At 46.0% G+C, this 20,044-nt stretch overlaps 1 protein-coding gene across 1 annotated transcript in view; it reads right to left on the reverse strand.

The window, feature by feature from the left end:
* Positions 1 to 10,770, reverse strand: part of LOC135532766 (semaphorin-6D-like) — a 43,007-nt gene extending 32,237 nt beyond the window's left edge. The window contains 1 exon segment of the mRNA XM_064960203.1: positions 10,167 to 10,770. Coding sequence (XP_064816275.1) covers positions 10,167 to 10,250 — 84 coding nt within the window. The 5' untranslated portion in view covers positions 10,251 to 10,770.
* Between the last annotated feature and the right edge of the window lie 9,274 nt (positions 10,771 to 20,044).

The raw sequence follows: 20,044 nt of genomic DNA on the forward strand, positions 1-20,044 counted from the left end.
TCCTTCATTCCCTATCCTTTCTCTTTTTCTCCCTTCCTTCATTCCCTATCCTTTCTCTTTTTCTCCCTTCCTTCATTCCCTATCCTTCTCTTTTTCTTTTTCCCCTTCCTTCATTCCCTATCCTTTCTTTTTCTCTTTTTCTCCCTTCCTTCCTTCCTTCCTTCATTCCCTATCCTTTCTCTTTTTCTCCCTTCCTTCATTCCCTATCCTTTCTCTTTTTCTCCCTTCCTTCATTCCCTATCCTTTCTCTTTTTCTCCCTTCCTTCATTCCCTATCCTCTCTCTCTCTTCCTTTTTTTTCTTTATTCCATATTCTCTTCCTTCATTCCCTATCCTTTCTCTTTTTCTCCCTTCCTTCATTCCCTATCCTCTCTCTTTTTCTCCCTTTATTCCATATCCTCCTTTTCTCCCTTCCTTCATTCCCTATCCTTTCTCTTTTTCTCCCTTCCTTCATTCCCTATCCTTTCTCTTTTTTCTCCCTTCCTTCATTCCCTATCCTTTCTCTTTTTCTCCCTTCCTTCATCCTTTCCCTTCCTTCATTCCCTATCCTCTATCCTTTCTTTTTTCTCCCTTCCTTCCTTCATTCCCTATCCTTTCTCTTTTCTCCCTTCCTTCCTCTTCCCTTCATTCCCCCTATCCTTTCTCTTTTTCTCCCTTCCTTCATTCCCTATCCTTTCTCTTTTTCTCCCCTTCCTTCCCTATCCTCCCTATCCTTTCTCCTTTCTTCTTTTTCCCTTCCTTCATTCCCTATCCTTTCTCTTTTTTCTCCCTTTCCTTCATTCCCTATCCTTTTTCTCCCTTCCTTCCTTCTTTTTTTCTCCCTTCTATCCTTTCTTTTTTCTCCCTTCCTTCATTCCCTATCCTTTCTCATTTTCTCCTTCCTTCATTCCCTATCCTTTCTCATTTTCTCCCTTCCTTCATTCCCTATCCTTTCTCTTTTTCTTTCCTTCCCTATCCTTTCCTTTTTCTTCCTTCTCTTTTCCCTTCCTTCATTCCCTATCCTTCTTTTTCTCCCTTCCTTCCTTCCCTATCCTTTCTCTTTTTCTCCCTTCCTTCATTCCCTATCCTTTCTCTTTTTCTCCCTTCCTTCATTCCCTATCCTTTTCTCTTTTTCTCCCTTCCTTCATTCCCTATCTCTCTCTTTTTCTCCCTTCCTCCATTCCCTATCCTTCTCTTTTTCTCCCTTCCTTCATTCCTTCCTTCCTTCCTCCCCTATCCTTTCTTTTTTTTCCTTCCCTTCCTTCCTTCCCTATCCTTCATCTCCTCCTTTTCCTTCCTTCCTTCCTTCATTCCCTATCCTCCCTTCATTCCTTCATTCCTTCATTCCCTCCTTTCTCTTTTTCTCCCTTCCTTCATTCCCTTCCTTTCATTCCCTATCCTTTCTCTTTTTCTTTTTCTTCCCTTCCTTCTCTTTTTCTCCCTTCCTTCATTCCCTATCCTTTCTCTTTTTCCCTATCTCCCTTCCTTCATTCCCTATCCTTCTCTTTTTCTCCCTTCCTTCATTCCCTATCCTTTCCTTTTTCTCCCTTCCTTCATTCCCTATCCTCTCTCTTTTTCTCCCTTCCTTCATTCCCTATCCTTTCTCTTTTTCTCCTCCTTCCTTCATTCCCTATCCTTTCTCTATCCCTTCCTTCTTCCCTATCCTTTCTCTTTTTCTCCCTTCCTTCCTTCATTCCCTATCCTTTCTCTTTTTCTCCCTTCCTTCATTCCCTATCCTTTCTCTTTTTCTCCCTTCCTTCATTCCCTATCTTTCTCTTTTTCTCCCTTCCTTCATTCCCTATCCTTTCTCTTTTTCTCCCTTCCTTCATTCCCTATCCTTTCTCTTTTTCTCCCTTCCTTCATTCCCTATCCTTTCTCTTTTTCTCCCTTCCTTCATTCCCTATCCTTTCTCTCTTTTTCTCCCTTCCTTCATTCCCTATCCTTTCTCTTTTTCTCCCTTCCTTCATTCCTTCATTCCTCCCTTTTTCCATCCTTTCTCTTTTCTTCCTTCATTCCCTATCCTTTCTCTTTTCATTCCCTCCTCTCTCTTTTTCCTTCATTCCCTATCCTTTCTCTTTTTCTCCCTTCCTTCATTCCCTATCCTTCCTCCTTTTCTCTTTTTCCCTATCTCCCTCCTTCCTTCATTCCCTATTCTTCATTCCCTATCCTTTCTTTTTCTCCCTTCCTTCATTCCCTATTTTCCTCCATCCCTCCTTCATTCCCTATCCTCTCTCTTTTTCTCCCTTCCTTCATTCCCTATCCTTTCTCTTTTTTTCTCCCTTCCTTCATTCCCTATCCTTTCTCTTTTCTCCCTTCCTTCATTCCCTATCCTTCTCATTTTCCCTTCCTTCATTCCCTATCCTTTCTCTTTTTCTCCCTTCCTTCATTCCCTATCCTCTCTCTTTTTCTCCTTCCTTCATTCCCTATCCTTTCTCTTTTTCTCCCTTCCTTCATTCCCTATCCTCTATCTTTTTCTCCCTTTATTCCCTATCCTTTCTCTTTTTCTCTCCTTCATTCCCTATCCTTCTCTTTTTCCCTTCCTTCTTCCCTTCCTTTCTCTTTTTCCTATTCCTTCCTCTCCCTTTTTTTTTCTCCCTTCCTTCATTTTCCTTTCTCTCCTCCCTTCCTTCATTCCCTATCCTTTCTCTTTTTCTTTCCTTCTTCCCTTCCTTCATTCCCTATCCTTTTCTCATTTTTTTCTTCCCTTCCTTCATTCCCTATCCTCTCTTTTTCTCCCTTCCTTCATTCCCTATCCTTTCTCATTTTCTCCCTTCCTTCATTCCCTATCCTTTCTCCTTTTTTCCCTATCCTCCCTTCCTTCATTCCCTATCCTCTCTCTTTTTCTCCCTTCCTTCATTCCCTATCCTTTCTCTTTTTCTCCCTTCCTTCATTCCCTATCCTTTCTCATTTTCTCCCTTCCTTCATTCCCTATCCTCTCTCTTTTTCTCCCTTCCTTCATTCCCTATCCTCTCTCTTTTTCTCCCTTCCTTCATTCCCTATCCTTTCTCTTTTTCTCCCTTCCTTCATTCCCTATCCTTTCTCTTTTCTTTTCTTTCAAGACTCTCTCTCTCTCTCTGTTATTGTGGAACACTTGGGCTGTAACTTCCCATGATGCCTAGCGGTGGAGCAGCAGTTGTTCCTGAGCAGCTCTAATGTAAAACAGAACAGAGAGGGAGAGGAAGAGGAGACATGGAGGGGTCAGTCTGCTACAATTACCCTCAATCTGAGGCCAACCTAGCATGTTCCCTATTCACTATCCTATTCCTACCCTGCCGAATGTTTGTGTGTGTGTGTGTGTGTGTGTGTGGGGGGGGGGGCTGAGACGCAGGAATAGAGCTAGTCACGCAACTCAGTCCTGTTCAGCCTTCCCCCTCCTTCTCTCTCCTCTCTCTGTCTGTTATTACAGGCTTTTCAGTATCCTACAATCACTCTCCCACTGCTGATGTTATTGGCTCAGACTCACTCTGTTTAAACACCAAGAGGAGGGTGTGTGCGTAAGTACAGTGTGTGTATGTGTGTGTGTGGCGGGGGTTGTTGGCTGGTTGTTTATTATTGGCAGGATCTGCACCAAGTTGCCCTATGAAGCTTGTTCTAGTTGCAGTATTTCAATCACAGAACCTGACCAACACCTACATTGTGGTAAAGTTGTAAGTAGCACAAGGTTATTAACAGAGAACTTACAGACTGGGAGCAGCAATCAGTGTGGATAGGACTTCCTCTCTCTGCATATATATATATATCAATATCTGTCAAAGGTTTAAACAACACCACTCATTCAAGAGTTTTTCTTTACTTTTACTATTTTCTACATTGTATAATAATAGTGAAGACATCAGAACTATGAAATATCACATGTGGCATCATGTAGTAACCAAATAATTGTTAAACAAAAATAAATATATTTTATATTTGAGATTCTTCAAAGTAGACACTCTTTGCCTTGATGACAACTTTGCACACTCTTGGCATTCTGCCAACCAGACTCAAGAGGTATGGCATGCATTTCAATTAACAGGTGTGCCTTGTTCAAAGTGAATTTGTGGAATTTATTTTCTTGTTAATGTGTTTGAGCCGATCAGTTGTGTTGGGACAAGATAGGGGTGGTATACAGAAGATAGCCCTATTTGGTAAGTCCATATTATGGCAAGAACAACTTAAATAAGCAAAGAGAAATTACATTACTTTAAGACATGAAGGTCAGTCAATCCGGAAAATGTCAAGAACTTTGAACGTTTCTTCAGGTGCAGTTGCAAAAACTGGCTCTCATGAGGACCGCCACAGGAAAGGAAGAACCAGAGTTACTCTGCTGCAGATGATAAGTTCATTAGTTACCAACCTCAGAAATTGCAGCCCAAATAAATGCTTCACAGAGTTTAAGTAACAGACATGTCAACATCAACTGTTCAGAGGAAACTGCATGAATCAGGCTTTCGTGGTCAAATTGCTGCAAAGAAACCACTACTAAAGGACACCAATAAGAAGAAGAGACTTGCTTGGGCCAAGAAGCACAAGCAATGGACATTAGACCAGTGGAAACCAGTGGTCTGATGAGTCCAAATTTGAGATTTTTGGTTCCAACCACCGTCCAACCACCGTGGATGATCTCCGCATGTGTGGTTCCCACCGTGAAGCATGGGGAGGAGGTGTGATGATGTGGGGGTGCTTTGGTTGTGACACTGTCTGTGATTTATTTAGAATTCAAGACACACAACCAGCATGGTTACCACAGAATTCTGCAGTGATATGCCATCCCATCTGGTTTGCTCTTAGTGGGACTATCATTTGTTTTTCAACAGGACAATGACCCAACACACTTCCAGGCTATTTGGGCTATTTGACCAAGAGGGAGAGTGATGGAGTGTTGCATCAGATGACCTGCCCTCCACAATCACCCAACCTCAACCCAATTGAGATAGTTTGGGATGAGTTGGACAGCAAAGTGAAGGAAACAAGTGCTCATCATATATGTGAACTCCTTCAAGACTGTTGGAAAAGCATTCCAGGTGAAGTTGGTTGAGGGAATGTCAAGAGTGTGCAAATCTTTCCTCAGGCCAAAGGGTGGCTACTTTGTTAAATATATATTTGAATTGGTTTAACACTTTTTTGGTTACTACATGATTCCATATGTGTTATTTCATAGTTTTGATGTCTTCACTATTATTCTACAATGTAGAAAATAGTAAAAATAAAGATAAACCGTTGAATGAGTAGGTGTGTCCAAACTGTTGACTGGTACTGTATATTTAGTCCAGCTTCTGTGATTGTTGGACATACTGTATGTATAGTTATTTCTCTCTCTCTCGTTTTCTCTGTCCATGTCCATCCATCTTTCTATTCTCTCTCTCTCTCTCCCTACCTTCCTTCACTCATTCTATTCTCTCACTCCCTCCCCTCCTGCTGTTCCCATTCTGCCTGTAGAAACAACACCAGAGCAGTCTCTTCTCCTGCAGGTCAGTACAACTGGGGCTGTGGAGGAATTGGCCCAATCAAGTGTGGTACACAATAAGACTGCAGTAATGTAACCCCCATGACCCCACCCTGTGTGTTGTTGTAAATACCCCTCCATCAGTATGACCAGGGTGATTAGAACACCACTGAACAATAGATGCTGCTCCAGGGACAACCCAGCCCAGCCCTATGTTACACACACACACACACACACACACACACACACACACACACACACACACACACACACACACACACACACACACACACACACACACACACACACACACACACACACACACACACACACACACACACACACACACACACCCACACACACACATGTTTTACTATACTTGTGGGGATCAAACAATTTATTCCCATTAAAAATCCTATTTTCCCTAACCTTTAAACCCTTAACCCTAATCCCAAACCCTATTTCTAATCCTAAACCTAATTGTACCCCTAAACATAACCCCTAAGCCTAAAATATATTTTTTCCTTGTGGAGACCATCGAATTGTCCCCACTTGTCCAAATTTGAATTGTTTTAGTATCCTTGTGAGGGCTTCTGGTCTCCACAAGTATAGTAAAACCAAAAACACACAGCCATACACACAATGTAGAGGAAATCAGATAACCTCAGTACAAACTGTAGTATTACTTCTACTGGACTTCACTGAAAAGAATTACATTTTAATAGTTGCATTCCCTGTGTGTGTGCAAGTGTCTGCCTGACTACACGCATGTGTGTGTGTATGCTTGCCTACGTGCGTGCATGTGTGTGTGCAGCCATGCCAAATTGGATGTACTAAATAACTTTGTTGTCCTCATCAGGACTTTGGGAAAGTAATCAGTTTGTGACCGAGCAGCCAGGCGATTAGCAGACCTCCATCAGAGCAGACTAGAGAAACCATTACTGTTCCCTCTCCTTCTCTTCAATAACAACATGAGCCAGTCATCTCAGTATTTACTGAGGATTACATCTGAAGAGCCTGACTTGTTGCTACAGAGAGAGTTGGCAGAGAAAGAAGGCTGTGCCACCTCACACCATCCCTCCCTCCTCTCTACTTCCCTCCTTTCCTCCCTCTTTCTTTCCTTTCGTGTGTAGAGGGGTATAAGAGGAGAAAGACAGTTCTCTCTCCTTGTCTCCTTTACTCTCTCTTTCCATATACCTTGGTGAGAGGGGGATTGTAAGAGGAGAAAGGCTCCATGGTAGTTCAGCTGTAGTGAAGCACAAAGGCCAGAGCTGCAGGTGTGACAGGAACAATAGAGGCTTTGGGCTGGGCTGTACAATGGAGCTACCGCCCCTAACACTGTCCAACTCTCTGGGGGTTAGGCTAAGAAGTAGTGGCCCTTCACTGTCCAACTCTCTGGGGGTTAGGGTTAGTAGTAGTGACCCTTCACAGTCCAACTCTCTGGGGTTAGTAGTCGTGGCCCTTCACTGTCCAACTCTGGGGGTTAGGCTTAGTAGTAGTGGCCCTTCACTGTCCAACTCTCTGGGGGTTAGTAGTCGTGGCCCTTCACTGTCCAACTCTCTGGGGGTTAGTAGTCGTGGCCCTTCACTGTCCAACTCTCTGGTGGTTAGTAGTAGTGGCCCTTCACTGTCCAACTCTCTGGTGGTTAGTAGTAGTGGCCCTTCACTGTCCAACTCTCTGGGGGGTTAGGGTTAGTAGTAGTGACCCTTCACTGTCCAACTCTCTGGTGGTTAGTAGTAGTGGCCCTTCACTGTCACAACTCTCTGGTGGTTAGGGTTAGTAGTAGTGGCCCTTCACTGTCCAACTCTCTGGTGGTTAGTAGTAGTGGCCCTTCACTGTCACAACTCTCTGGTGGTTAGGGTTAGTAGTAGTGGCCCTTCACTGTCCAACTCTCTGGGGGTTAGTAGTAGTGGCCCTTCACTGTCCCAACTCTCTGGTGGTTAGGGTTAGTAGTAGTGGCCCTTCACTGTTCAACTCTCTGGCGGTTAGGATTAGTAGTAGTTGCCCTTCACTGTCCAACTCTCCGGGGGTTAGTAGTAGTGGCCCTTCACTGTCCCAACTCTCTGGTGGTTAGGATTAGTAGTAGTTGCCCTTCACTGTCCAACTCTCCGGGGGTTAGTAGTAGTGGCCCTTCACTGTCCCAACTCTCTGGTGGTTAGGGTTAGTAGTAGTGGAGTTAACAAATCTGATTAAAGGAGTTAAAGTTGGTTAATTTCATATTCAGCACAATATTACTTTGTAGGGAAACACCAGAGTGGGTTTGGTACTGGCAAGACCAGAGTGGGTTTGGTACTGGCAACACTAGAGTGGGTTTGTAACTGGCAACACTAGAGTGGGTTTGGTACTGGCAACACTAGAGTGGGTATGAGTCTGGCAACACCAGAGTGGGTATGAGTCTGGCAACACCAGAGTGGGTATGAGTCTGGCAACACCAGAGTAGGTTTGTAACTGGCAACACTAGAGTGGGTTTGGTACTGGCAACACCAGAGTGGGTATGAGTCTGGCAACACTAGAGTGGATATGAGTCTGGCAACACCAGAGTGGGTTTGTAACTGGCAGCACCAGAGTGGGTTTGGTACTGGCAACACTAGAGTGGGTATGAGTCTGGCAACACCAGAGTGGGTATGAGTCTGGCAACACCAGAGTGGGTTTGTAACTGGCAACACTAGAGTGGGTTTGGTACTGGCAACACCAGAGTGGGTATGAGTCTGGCAACACTAGAGTGGATATGAGTCTGGCAACACCAGAGTGGGTTTGTAACTGGCAACACCAGAGTGGGTTTGGTACTGGCAACACTAGAGTGGGTATGAGTCTGGCAACACCAGAGTGGGTATGAGTCTGGCAACACCAGAGTGGGTATGAGTCTGGCAACACCAGAGTGGGTATGAGTCTGGCAACACCAGAGTGGGTATGAGTCTGGCAACACCAGAGTGGGTATGAGTCTGGCAACACCAGAGTGGGTTTGGTACTGGCAACACCAGAGTGGGTTTAGTACTGGCAACACCAGGGTGGGTTTGGTACTGGCATCACCAGGGTGGGTTTGGTACTGGCATCACCAGGGTGGGTTTGGTACAGGCAACACCAGAGTGGGTTTGGTACAGGCAACACCAGAGTGAGTTTGGTACTGGCAACACCAGAGTGGGTTTGGTACCAGCATGGGCTATATACTGAATATATGTGTTTACTGTAAATCACTTCATGTCAGTCAACTGTTCAAGTTGCTGCTATATGCAAATTCAGCACCAACATATTCCTGAATATATTGCTATATTGATGGGTTTGAGCCTGGACACCCGGTAGACCTGCTACTATTGCCCAGGGTGAATGGGGAATCATTTTACTGGATTACATTTGCCCTTAAAACAAGGGTTTACAATTATATAAAACTTTCCATATCATTTCAGTCACAAAAACAATCTAGTTCTTGTGATATGTCACATAAAAATCAGAATGGCATCAACTATTTGCTAATTTTACCTAAATAATGTGTCTAACTAAACGAGGCATGGCCCTCCTAAACATAACATACAGCGTGTGAATATTAACTTGAATAACTTATCTTCCCGACACAGTCCTTCCACGGCTGTCATTCAATTAGCTGACTCTATTGCGCCGATTCATTCATTCTCCGACGTTAACCCCTACACTACCGCACCCCAACTCCCCCTAACCTTAACCCATTCATCCTATCACTGGATGAGAACACAGATGTTCAGGGATCCAGAGCTGCGGGACAATCTGGCTATTTACCCTAGCGGACAGGGCAGGCCAGGGAGAGTGCGTGGGGGGAGCTTTCTAGTGCCGGTGGACCCAAGCCACATCCCGGATCCACAACACCTATTGTCCCGGCTGGGAGGGAACGCATTCAACATTGATCTGTGCTAACCTTTATACTCCACATGAAATGCGAAAGACAACAAAGACGTGAGGGAGAGCAGAGGAGTGACACACCAGTAATGGGGAGAGGAGAGAATTGATTGTTCCACTAATGCATGGATGCAGGGATGGGCTCAGAGGCGGGCGCATTCGCTAAAAGGTCCCTACCACGGCGGACGGAACGAAGGCTGATTAGTTCACAGGAAACACTGATTTATTTAGACTAATCAACAATCCCTATTTACCAACATGTTTAGACGTGTATCTGCCTAAAATACAATCTAACAACAAATGAAATTAACCATTGGATAACACGTATAGATAGTCGCCTACCTATCCAACCTAACGCCAATAACGAATAAAATATCTCGTTTCACAATCACAATGAAGGTGCAATTTCGCTGGTCATGTTCTGTTGATCAGTACCAAAAGTCCACTGTGTGAGAATGTGAAAGTTCACATCTTATTCCCATTGCTTACATGCCTATACACCGCCACGACCCCCAACACAATGTGAGAAACGCTTTCCTCACCTGCGCTTTAAATCAACAATCAGGGCTCATCCATCTTATCTGCGCCACAGTATTAGAACAATAGTGAACTATTTTATTCTCTGTAAATATAATGATGTGTATTTGCTCATCTATCCATGAGAGGACAACAAACTAATTACGCTATTACTTTATTCACTCCAACAATAAAGTGCTGTTATCTGAAATCTATTGTGAATTCTGTACCAATCTCTATCGGACGAAAACTACAGTCAAACAAATGTAGTCTAGATAATTAACAGAAAGTCCAATGCCCAATTAGAAGAAGAAAATATATTTTAACAAACCTATTTGACGCACTTTTCAAACGGTTTATTATGAGCACTAATAACCTACCTTCTGGTTCCAAAATGATTCATGAAAGCGTATTGCAGATCTCCTTCCAATCCCAATGAAGGCTATATTCCCTATAACGTTCATCCATTATAATAATTCCATTTGGTGGAGTTATAAACGTATATAATTCCTTATTCCCAGTGCCATATGGTCTCCACACTTCTCTTTTCCAGTCGCGGACCGCGGACATTAATTCAGAGTCGCGGACTTCTTCGCTCTCTGCGTCCTTGGGCCCGGCTCAATGCTTACTGATCTTCAAAGCTCAACCGTGATCAAATAGCGCTACAGTCCCCTCGTACGTTCATTCCCCACCCCCTTTACTATTAACTTTTAAACCAGAGGGAAAACGTCAATAAGAGACGTGCGCTTTCCGTTCAGCCCTGAGCGCACACATAGAACAAATCGGGCAAAAGAGATACAAGCAGAACGATAATGTTTCATAAACTATGATTATATAGGCTGCAACCCATGCGAATAAATCCCATGTATAAATAGCCCGGTCGACAACTATTTCTGTAGTATTCACCACTTGTGCAGGGCAGCCCTACAAGCCGACTCAGTTTGCAACAAATACAACCTTTCCCCTTCAGTTTGCAAGGACACTTTCGCTGCTCGTTGCTGATTTAAAGAATAAACTCACCTCATCTGGTATATATTTTTTAAATCCTTTTTAGTTTCTATACAATCACAAAATCACGAATAGTCCAACTGGTTGCTGTTAGCTTGCAGTGGGCAGCCAGAAAAACAATCTAATGCACGGCAAATGGTGTAACTCGATCCATACTGAGTCAATCCATCACACAGCGCTCTGCCTGTCTTCCAATAGGCCGAGCTCTCGCTTCAGTCCCTCCCACATCTCTCTCCCTCTCTGCGTCTCTCTCTCCAGGGCTGTGGGTTTTGGAGACTCTCCCTCCCCGACCGCTTTCTTTCCTACGAGAGAGAAAAGAAAGAGAAGAGAGAGGCCCCCACCTTCCCACATGACCCTGCCTTGCCCCCCTCTCCTTTCTCCCATCCCCCACAGCCAGTAAGTGAAGCCCTTGGTAAATATTTTCAGCAGAATTGTTTTTGGAGGGGAAAGGGGGACTTGCTGAGAAAGGAACTATCTTTAAACCATTTAACTCCAGTCTGCTATACTGGACTACAGCTAGCCTAATGCTATGACCTTTCTACAACAACGTGCAGTAGTTGAATGCAATAGACCAAATGCATGGTTATGTATGAAACTCAGACATAGTTATTCATGTACTTTACCCATGTAAAGTAGGGTAGCCTAGTGGTTAGTGTTGGACTAGTAACCGAAAGGTTGCAAGTTCAAATCACCGAGCTGACAAGGTACAAATCTGTCGTTCTGCCCCTGAACAGGCAGTTAACCCACTGTTCCTAGGCCGTCATTGAAAATAAGAATTTGTTCTGAACTGAATTTCCTGGTAAAAAATAAATAAAAAATGTGTAACATTTCTGCCATTCCCCAAATGGATCCCACAGTAAATATGTGCATCACCTAACGATGCTGATGGATTTAAACATTTGTCTTTAACACACCAGTAAGTAATGCCCTGATCTAACAACAATGCACACACACACACATGCAGATGCACTGAACTGAACAATTGGTATGGCCTATGGTAATAAATTCTTACAATTTGTTCCATTAACCCAGTTTGTCAGTGAGAATCACATCAGAGGGATAACAAAGGGCTAGCTAGGCGGAGATGAGGGGCGAGGAGGGTTGTGGATGGGGAGAGGAGGGGAGAGATACAGACAGAAAGATGCACTGGAAGTAGACACAAATACAGTTACAATCTATCAGGAAAGGAAATCTCCCACAAGCCCTTACATTACTCAGACCCCCGGACTCACTCACTCACTCCTATAACATGCTTCAGTCACTCCTATAACATTCTTAAGTCACTCCTATAACATGCTTTAGTCACTCATATAACATGCTTCAGTCACTCCTATAACATGCTTCAGTCACTCCTATAACGTGCTTCAGTCACTCCTATAACATGCTTCAGTCACTCCTATAACATGCTTCAGTCACTCCTATAACGTGCTTCAGTCACTCCTATAACATGCTTCAGTCACTCCTATAACATGCTTCAGTCACTCCTATAACTTGCTTCAGTCACTCCTATAACATGCTTCAGTCACTCCTATAACATGCTTCAGTCACTCCTATAACATGCTTCAGTCACTCCTATAACGTGCTTCAGTCACTCCTATAACGAGAGAGAGAGAGAGAGAGAGAGAGAGAGAGAGAGAGAGAGAGAGGGGGAGCGCTGGGGAGTGAAAGTCCTTCTTGACCGTGTCAAGTCATTCTAGGGCAACTTACCCAAACAGTGGCCTGTCCATTTGCAACACATTAGTAGATTTATGTAAACCCCCTCACACATACTCTGCCCCCCCCACTTCCCCCTCACATACACTCTGCTCCCCCATCACACACACACTCTGAAACCCCACCTCCCCTCACACACACACTCTGCCCCTCCACTCCCCCCCCCCACACACACACTCTGCCTCCCCCTCACACACACTCTGCTCCCCTACCTTTCCACACACACACACTCTGCCGAACAACCTCCCCACCACTCACACACTCTGCCCCCCCCCTGTACCTCCCCCCTCACACACACTCTGCTCCCCTACCTTTCCACACACACACTCTGCCGAACGACCTCCCCACCACTCACACACTCTGCCCCCCCCACCTCCCCCTCACACACACTCTGCCCCCCCCCCATTAGTAATTGTGAAGGTGGTATTTCCATGTGAATGGTTCTCTACAGGAAGAGCCAGTTTACACTGTTGATGTGTCTGATCCCATTCTGGCTCTCTGGCCACTGATTCACTCTCTTCACTGATTCACTTTCTCTACTGATTCACTCTCTCTACTGATTCACTCTCTCTACTGTTTCACTCTCTCTACTGATTCACTCTCTCCACTGTTTCACTCTGTCTGCTGATTCACTTTCTCTACTGATTCACTTTCTCTACTGATTCACTCTCTCTACTGATTCACTTTCTCTACTGATTCACTTTCTCTACTGATTCACTCTCTCTACTGTTTCACTCTCTTCACTGTTTCACTCTCTCCACTGATTCACTCTCTCCACTGATTCACTCTCTCCACTGATTCACTCTCTTCTCTGTTACTCTGTCCGCTGATTCACTCTCTCCACTGATTCACTCTCTCCACTGATTCACTCTCTCCACTGATTCACTCTCTCTACTGATTCACTCTCTCCACTGTTTCACTCTGTCTACTGATTCACTCTCTCCACTGTTTCACTCAGTCACTCACTCTCCCCTGTCTGTCTCCAGTGGTGTAAAGTACACAAGTAAAAATACTTTAAAGTACTAAGTAGTTTTTTTTAGTATCTCTACTTTACTGTTTATATATTTGACAACTTTTACTTTTACTTCACTACATTCCTAAAGAAAAGTATATACTTTTTACTCCATACATTTTCCCTGGCACCCAAAAATACTCGTTACATTCTGTATGCTTAGCAGGACAGAAAGGTTAAATTCACACACTTATTCACACACACACAAGAGAACATCCCTGGTCATCCCTACAGCCTCTGATCTGGGGGACTCATTAAACACAAATGCTGTGTTTGTAAATGATGTCAGAGTGTTGGAGTGTGCCCTGTCGATATGTACATTTTAAAAAACTAGAAAATTGTGTCATCTGGTTTGCTTAATAAAAGGCCATTTTAATTATTCATACTTTTACTTTTAATACTAAGTATATTTGACCAACAGTATTTACGTTCGATACTTAAGTGTATTTAAAACCAAATGCTTTTAGACTTTTACTCAAGTAGTATTTTACTGGGGGACTTTCACTTTTACTTGAGTCATTTTCTATTAAGGTATCTTTACTTTTACTCAAGTATGACTGTTGGGTACTTTATCCACCATTGTCTGTATCTCTACCAGTCCTCTGTCTGTATCTCTACCAGTACCCTGTCTGTATCTCTACCAGTACCCTGTCTGTATCTCTACCAGTCCCCTGTCTGTATCTCTACCAGTCCTCTGTCTGTATCTCTACCAGTCCCCTGTCTGTATCTCTACCAGTCCCCTGTCTGTATCTCTACCAGTCCCCTGTCTGTATCTCTACCAGTCCCCTGTCTGTATCTCTACCAGTCCTCTGTCTGTATCTCTACCAGTACCCTGTCTGTATCTCTACCAGTCCCCTGTCTGTATCTCTACCAGTCCCCTGTCTGTATCTCTACCAGTCCCCTGTCCGTATCTCTACCAGTACCCTGTCTGTATCTCTACCAGTACATTGTCTGTATCTCTACCAGTACCCTGTCTGTATCTCTACCAGTACCTTGTCTGTATCTCTACCAGTCACCTGTCTGTATCTCTACCAGTACCCTGTCTGTATCTCTACCAGTACCCTGTCTGTATCTCTACCAGTCACCTGCCTGTATCTCTACCAGTACCCTGTCTGTATCTCTACCAGTCCCCAGTCTGTATCTCAGCCAGTCAGTCCCCTGTCTGTATCTCTACCAGTCCCCAGTCTGTATCTCAGCCAGTCAGTCCCCTGTCTGTATCTCTACCAGTCCCCAGTCTGTATCTCAACCAGTCAGTCCCCTGTCTGTATCTCTACAGTTCCCTGTCTGTATCTCTACCAGTCCCCTGTCTGTATCTCTACCAGTCCCCTGTCTGTATCTCTACCAGTCCCCTGTCTGTATCTCTACCAGTCCCCTGTCTGTATCTCTACCAGTCCCCTGTCTGTATCTCTACCAGTCCCCTGTCTGTATCTCACCAGTCAGTCCCTGTCTGTATCTCTAGTTCCCTGTCTCTACCAGTCCCCTGTCTGTATCTCTACCAGTACCCCTGTCTGTATCTCTACCAGTCCCCTGTCTGTATCTCTACCAGTCCCCTGTCTGTATCTCTACCAGTCTCCCTGTCTGTATCTCTACCAGTCCCCTGTCTGTATCTCTACCAGTCCCTGTCTGTATCTCTACCAGTACCCTGTCTGTATCTCTACCAGTCCCCTGTCTGTATCTCTACCAGTATCTCTCTACCAGTCCCCTGTCTGTATCTCTACCAGTCCCCTGTCTGTATCTCTACCAGTACCCTGTCTGTATCTCTACCAGTCCCCTGTCTGTATCTCTACCAGTCCCCTGTCTGTATCTCTACCAGTACCCTGTCTGTATCTCTACCAGTCCCCTGTCTGTATCTCTACCAGTCCCCTGTCTGTATCTCTACCAGTCCCCTGTCTGTATCTCTACCAGTCCCCTGTCTGTATCTCTACCAGTCCCCTGTCTGTATCTCTACCAGTCTCTGTATCCTACTAGTCCCCTGTCTGTATCTACCAGTCCCCTGTCTGTATCTCTACCAGTCCCTGTCTGTCTCCCAGTGTCTGTATCTCTACCAGTCCCCTGTCCCTGTCTGTATCTGTATCTACCAGTCAGTCCCTGTCTGTATCTCTACCAGTCCCCTGTCTGTATCTCTACCAGTCTCCTGTCTGTATCTCTACCAGTCCCCTGTCTGTATCTACCAGTCTCCTGTCTGTGTCTACCAGTCCCCTGTCTGTATCTCTACCAGTCAGTCCCCTGTCTGTATCTCTACCAGTCAGTCCCCTGTCTGTATCTCTACCAGTTCCCTGTCTGTATCTACCAGTCCCCTGTCTGTATCTCTACCAGTCCCCTGTCTGTATCTACCAGTCCCCTGTATGTATCTCCACCAGTCAGTCTCCTGTCTGTATCTCCACTAGTCAGTCTCCTGTCTGTCTCTACCAGTCAGTCCCCTGTCTGTATCTACCAGTCCCCTGTCTGTATCTACCAGTCAGTCTCCTGTCTCCACCAGTCATCTCATGTCTGTATCTACCAGTCCCCTTGTCTGTATCTCCACCAGTCAGTCTCCTGTCTGTATCTACCAGTCCCCTGTCTGTATCTACCAGTCCCCTGTCTGTATCTATACCAGTCCCCTGTCTGTATCTACCAGTCCCCTGTCTGTATCTCTACCAGTCCCCTGTCTGTATCTCTACCATTACCCTGTCTGTATCTCTACCAGTCCCCAGTCTGTATCTCAGCCAGTCAGTCCCCTGTCTGTATCTCTACCAGTCCCCTGTCTGTATCTACCAGTCCCCTGTCCCCTGTCTGTATCTCTACCAGTACCCTGTCTGTATCTCTACCAGTACCCTGTCTGTGTCTCTACCAGTACCCTGTCTGTATCTCTACCAGTCCCCTTTCTGTATCTCTACCAGTCCCCTGTCTGTATCTCTACCAGTCCCCTGTCTGTATCTACCAGTCCCTGTCTGTATCTCTACCAGTACCCTGTCTGTATCTCTACCAGTCCCTGTCTGTATCTCTACCAGTCCCCCCTGTCTGTATCTCTACCAGTCCCCTGTCTGTATCTCTACCCAGTCCCCTGTCTGTATCTCTACCAGTCCCCTGTCTGTATCTCTACCAGTCCCCTGTCTGTATCTCTACCAGTCCCCTGTCTGTATCTCTACCAGTCCCCTGTCTGTACCTCTACCAGTCCCCTGTCTGTACCCAGTCCCCTGTCTGTATCTCTACCAGTCCCCTGTCTGTATCTCTACCAGTCAGTCCCTGTCTGTATCTCTACCAGTCCCCTGTCTGTATCTCTACCAGTCAGTCCCCTGTCTGTATCTCTACCAGTCCCCTGTCTGTATCTCTACCAGTCCCTGTCTGTATCTCCAGTACCTGTCTACCAGTCCCCTGTCTGTATCTCTACCAGTCCCCTGTCTGTATCTCTACCAGTCCCCTGTCTGTATCTCTACCAGTCCCCTGTCTGTATCTCTACCAGTACCCTGTCTGTATCTCTACCCTGTCTGTATCTCTACCAGTCCCCAGTCCCTACCAGTGTCTGTATCTCTACCAGTCCCCTGTCTGTATCTCTACCTGTCCCCTGTCTGTATCTCTACCAGTACCCTGTCTGTATCTCTACCAGTCCCCTGTCTGTATCTCTACCAGTACCCTGTCTGTATCTCTACCAGTACCCTGTCTGTATCTCTACCAGTCCCCTGTCTGTATCTCTACCAGTCCCCTGTCTGTATCTCTACCAGTCTCCTGTCTGTATCTACCAGTCCCCTGTCTGTATCTACCAGTCCCCTGTCTGTATCTCTACCAGTTCCCTGTCTGTATCTACCAGTCCCTTGTCTGTATCTCTACCAGTCCCCTGTCTGTATCTCTACCTGTCTCCTGTCTGTATCTCCTTACCTGTACCCTGTCTGTATCTCTACCAGTCCCCTGTCTGTATCTCTACCAGTCCCCTGTCTGTATCTCTACCAGTCCCTGTATCTCTACCAGTCCCCTGTCTGTATCTCTACCAGTCCCCTGTCTGTATCTCTACCAGTACCCTGTCTGTATCTCTACCAGTCCCCTGTCTGTATCTCTACCAGTCCCCTGTCTGTATCTCTACCAGTCCCCTGTCTGTATCTCTACCAGTCCCCCGTCTGTATCTCTACCAGTACCCTGTCTGTGCCTCTACCAGTACCCTGTCTGTATCTCTACCAGTCCCCTGTCTGTATCTCTACCAGTCCCCTGTCTGTATCTCTACCAGTACCCTGTCTGTGTCTCTACCAGTCCCCTGTCTGTATCTCTACCTGTCCCCTGTCTGTATCTCTACCAGTACTCCTGTCTGTATCTCTGCCAGTACCCCTGTCTGTATCTCTACCAGTCCCCTGTCTGTATCTCTACCAGTCCCCTGTCTGTATCTCTACCAGTCCCCCTGTCCCCCTGTCTGTATCTCTACCAGTATCCTGTCTGTATCTCTACCAGTCCCCTGTCTGTATCTACCAGTCCCCTCCCCTTGTCTGTATCTCTACCAGTCCCCTGTCTGTATCTCTACCAGTCCCCTGTCTGTATCTCTACCAGTCCCCTGTCTGTATCTACCAGTCCCCTGTCTGTATCTCTACCAGTCCCCTGTCTGTATCTCTACCAGTCCCCTGTCTGTATCTCCACCAGTCAGTCCCTGTCTGTATCTCTACCAGTCCCCTGTCTGTATCTCTACCAGTCCCCTGTCTGTATCTCTACCAGTACCCTGTCTGTGTCTCTACCAGTCCCCTGTCTGTATCTCTACCTGTCCCCTCCCTGTCTGTATCTCTACCAGTACTGTATCTACCAGTGTCTGTATCTCTACCAGTACCCTGTCTGTATCTCTACCAGTACCCTGTCTGTATCTCTACCAGTCCCCTGTCTGTATCTCTACCAGTCCCCTGTCTGTATCTCTACCAGTCCCCTGTCTGTATCTACCAGTCCCCTGTACCAGTCTGTCTGTATCTCTACCAGTCCCTGTCTGTATCTACCAGTCCCCTGTCTGTATCTCTACCAGTCCCCTGTCTGTATCTCTACCAGTCCCCTGTCTGTATCTCTACCAGTCCCCTGTCTGTATCTCCACCAGTCAGTCTCCTGTCTGTATCTCCACCAGTCAGTCTCCTGTCTGTCTCTACCAGTCCCCTGTCTGTAGTCCCCTGTCTGTATCTACCAGTCCCCTGTCTGTATCTCTACCAGTCCCCTGTCTGTATCTACCAGTCCCCTGTCTGTATCTCTACCAGTACCCTGTCTGTATCTCTACCAGTCCCCTGTCTGTATCTCTACCAGTCCCTGTCTGTATCTCTACCAGTCCCCTGTCTGTATCTCTACCAGTCCCCTGTCTGTATCTCTACCAGTCCCCTGTCTGTATCTCTACCAGTCCCCTGTCTGTATCTCTACCAGTCCCCTGTCTGTATCTCTACCAGTCCCCTGTCTGTATCTCTACCAGTCCCCTGTCTGTGTCTCTACCAGTACCAGTACCCTGTCTGTATCTCTACCAGTCCCCTGTCTGTACCTCTACCAGTCCCCTGTCTGTACCTCTACCAGTACCCTGTCTGTATCTCTACCAGTACCCTGTCTGTATCTCTACCAGTCCCCTGTCTGTAGCTCTACCAGTCCCCTGTCCCCTGTCCCCTGTCTGTCTCTACCAGTCCCCTGTCTGTATCTCTACCAGTCCCCTGTCTCTATCTCTGTATCCAGTCCCCTGTCTGTGTCTCTACCAGTCCCCTGTCTGTATCTCTACCAGTCCCCTGTCTGTATCTCTACCAGTCCCCTGTCTGTATCTCTACCAGTATCCTGTCTGTATCTCTACCAGTCCCCTGTCTGTATCTCTACCAGTCCCCTGTCTGTATCTCTACCAGTACCCTGTCTGTATCTCTACCAGTCCCCTGTCTGTATCTCTACCAGTCCCCTGTCTGTATCTCTACCAGTCCCCTGTCTGTATCTCTACCAGTCCCTGTCTGTATCTCTACCAGTCCCCTGTCTGTATCTCTACCAGTCCCCTGTCTGTATCTCTACCAGTCCCCTGTCTGTATCTCTACCAGTATCCTGTCTGTATCTCTACCAGTCCCCTGTCTGTATCTCTACCAGTCCCCTGTCTGTATCTCTACCAGTCCCCTGTCTGTATCTACCAGTCCCCTGTCTGTATCTCTACCATTCCCCTGTCTGTATCTCTACCAGTCCCCTGTCTGTATCTCTACCAGTCCCCTGTCTGTATCTCTACCAGTCCCCTGTCTGTATCTCTATCAGTCCCCTGTCTGTATCTCTACCAGTCCCCTGTCTGTATCTGTCTGTATCTCTACCAGTCCCCTGTCTGTATCTCTACCAGTCCCCTGTCTGTATGTCTACCAGTCCCTGTCTGTGTCTCTACCAGTCCCCTGTCTGTATCTCTACCTGTCCCCTGTCTGTATCTCTACCAGTACTCTGTCTGTATCTCTGCCAGTACTCTGTCTGTATCTCTGCCAGTACCATGTCTGTATCTCTACCAGTCCCCTGTCTGTATCTCTACCAGTATCCTGTCTGTATCTCTACCAGTCCCCTGTCTGTATCTACCAGTCCCCTGTCTGTCTGTATCTC

The sequence above is a fragment of the Oncorhynchus masou genome, unplaced genomic scaffold, assembly GCF_036934945.1.
Source record: "Oncorhynchus masou masou isolate Uvic2021 unplaced genomic scaffold, UVic_Omas_1.1 unplaced_scaffold_2013, whole genome shotgun sequence".
NCBI classification, from domain to species: domain Eukaryota; kingdom Metazoa; phylum Chordata; class Actinopteri; order Salmoniformes; family Salmonidae; genus Oncorhynchus; species Oncorhynchus masou.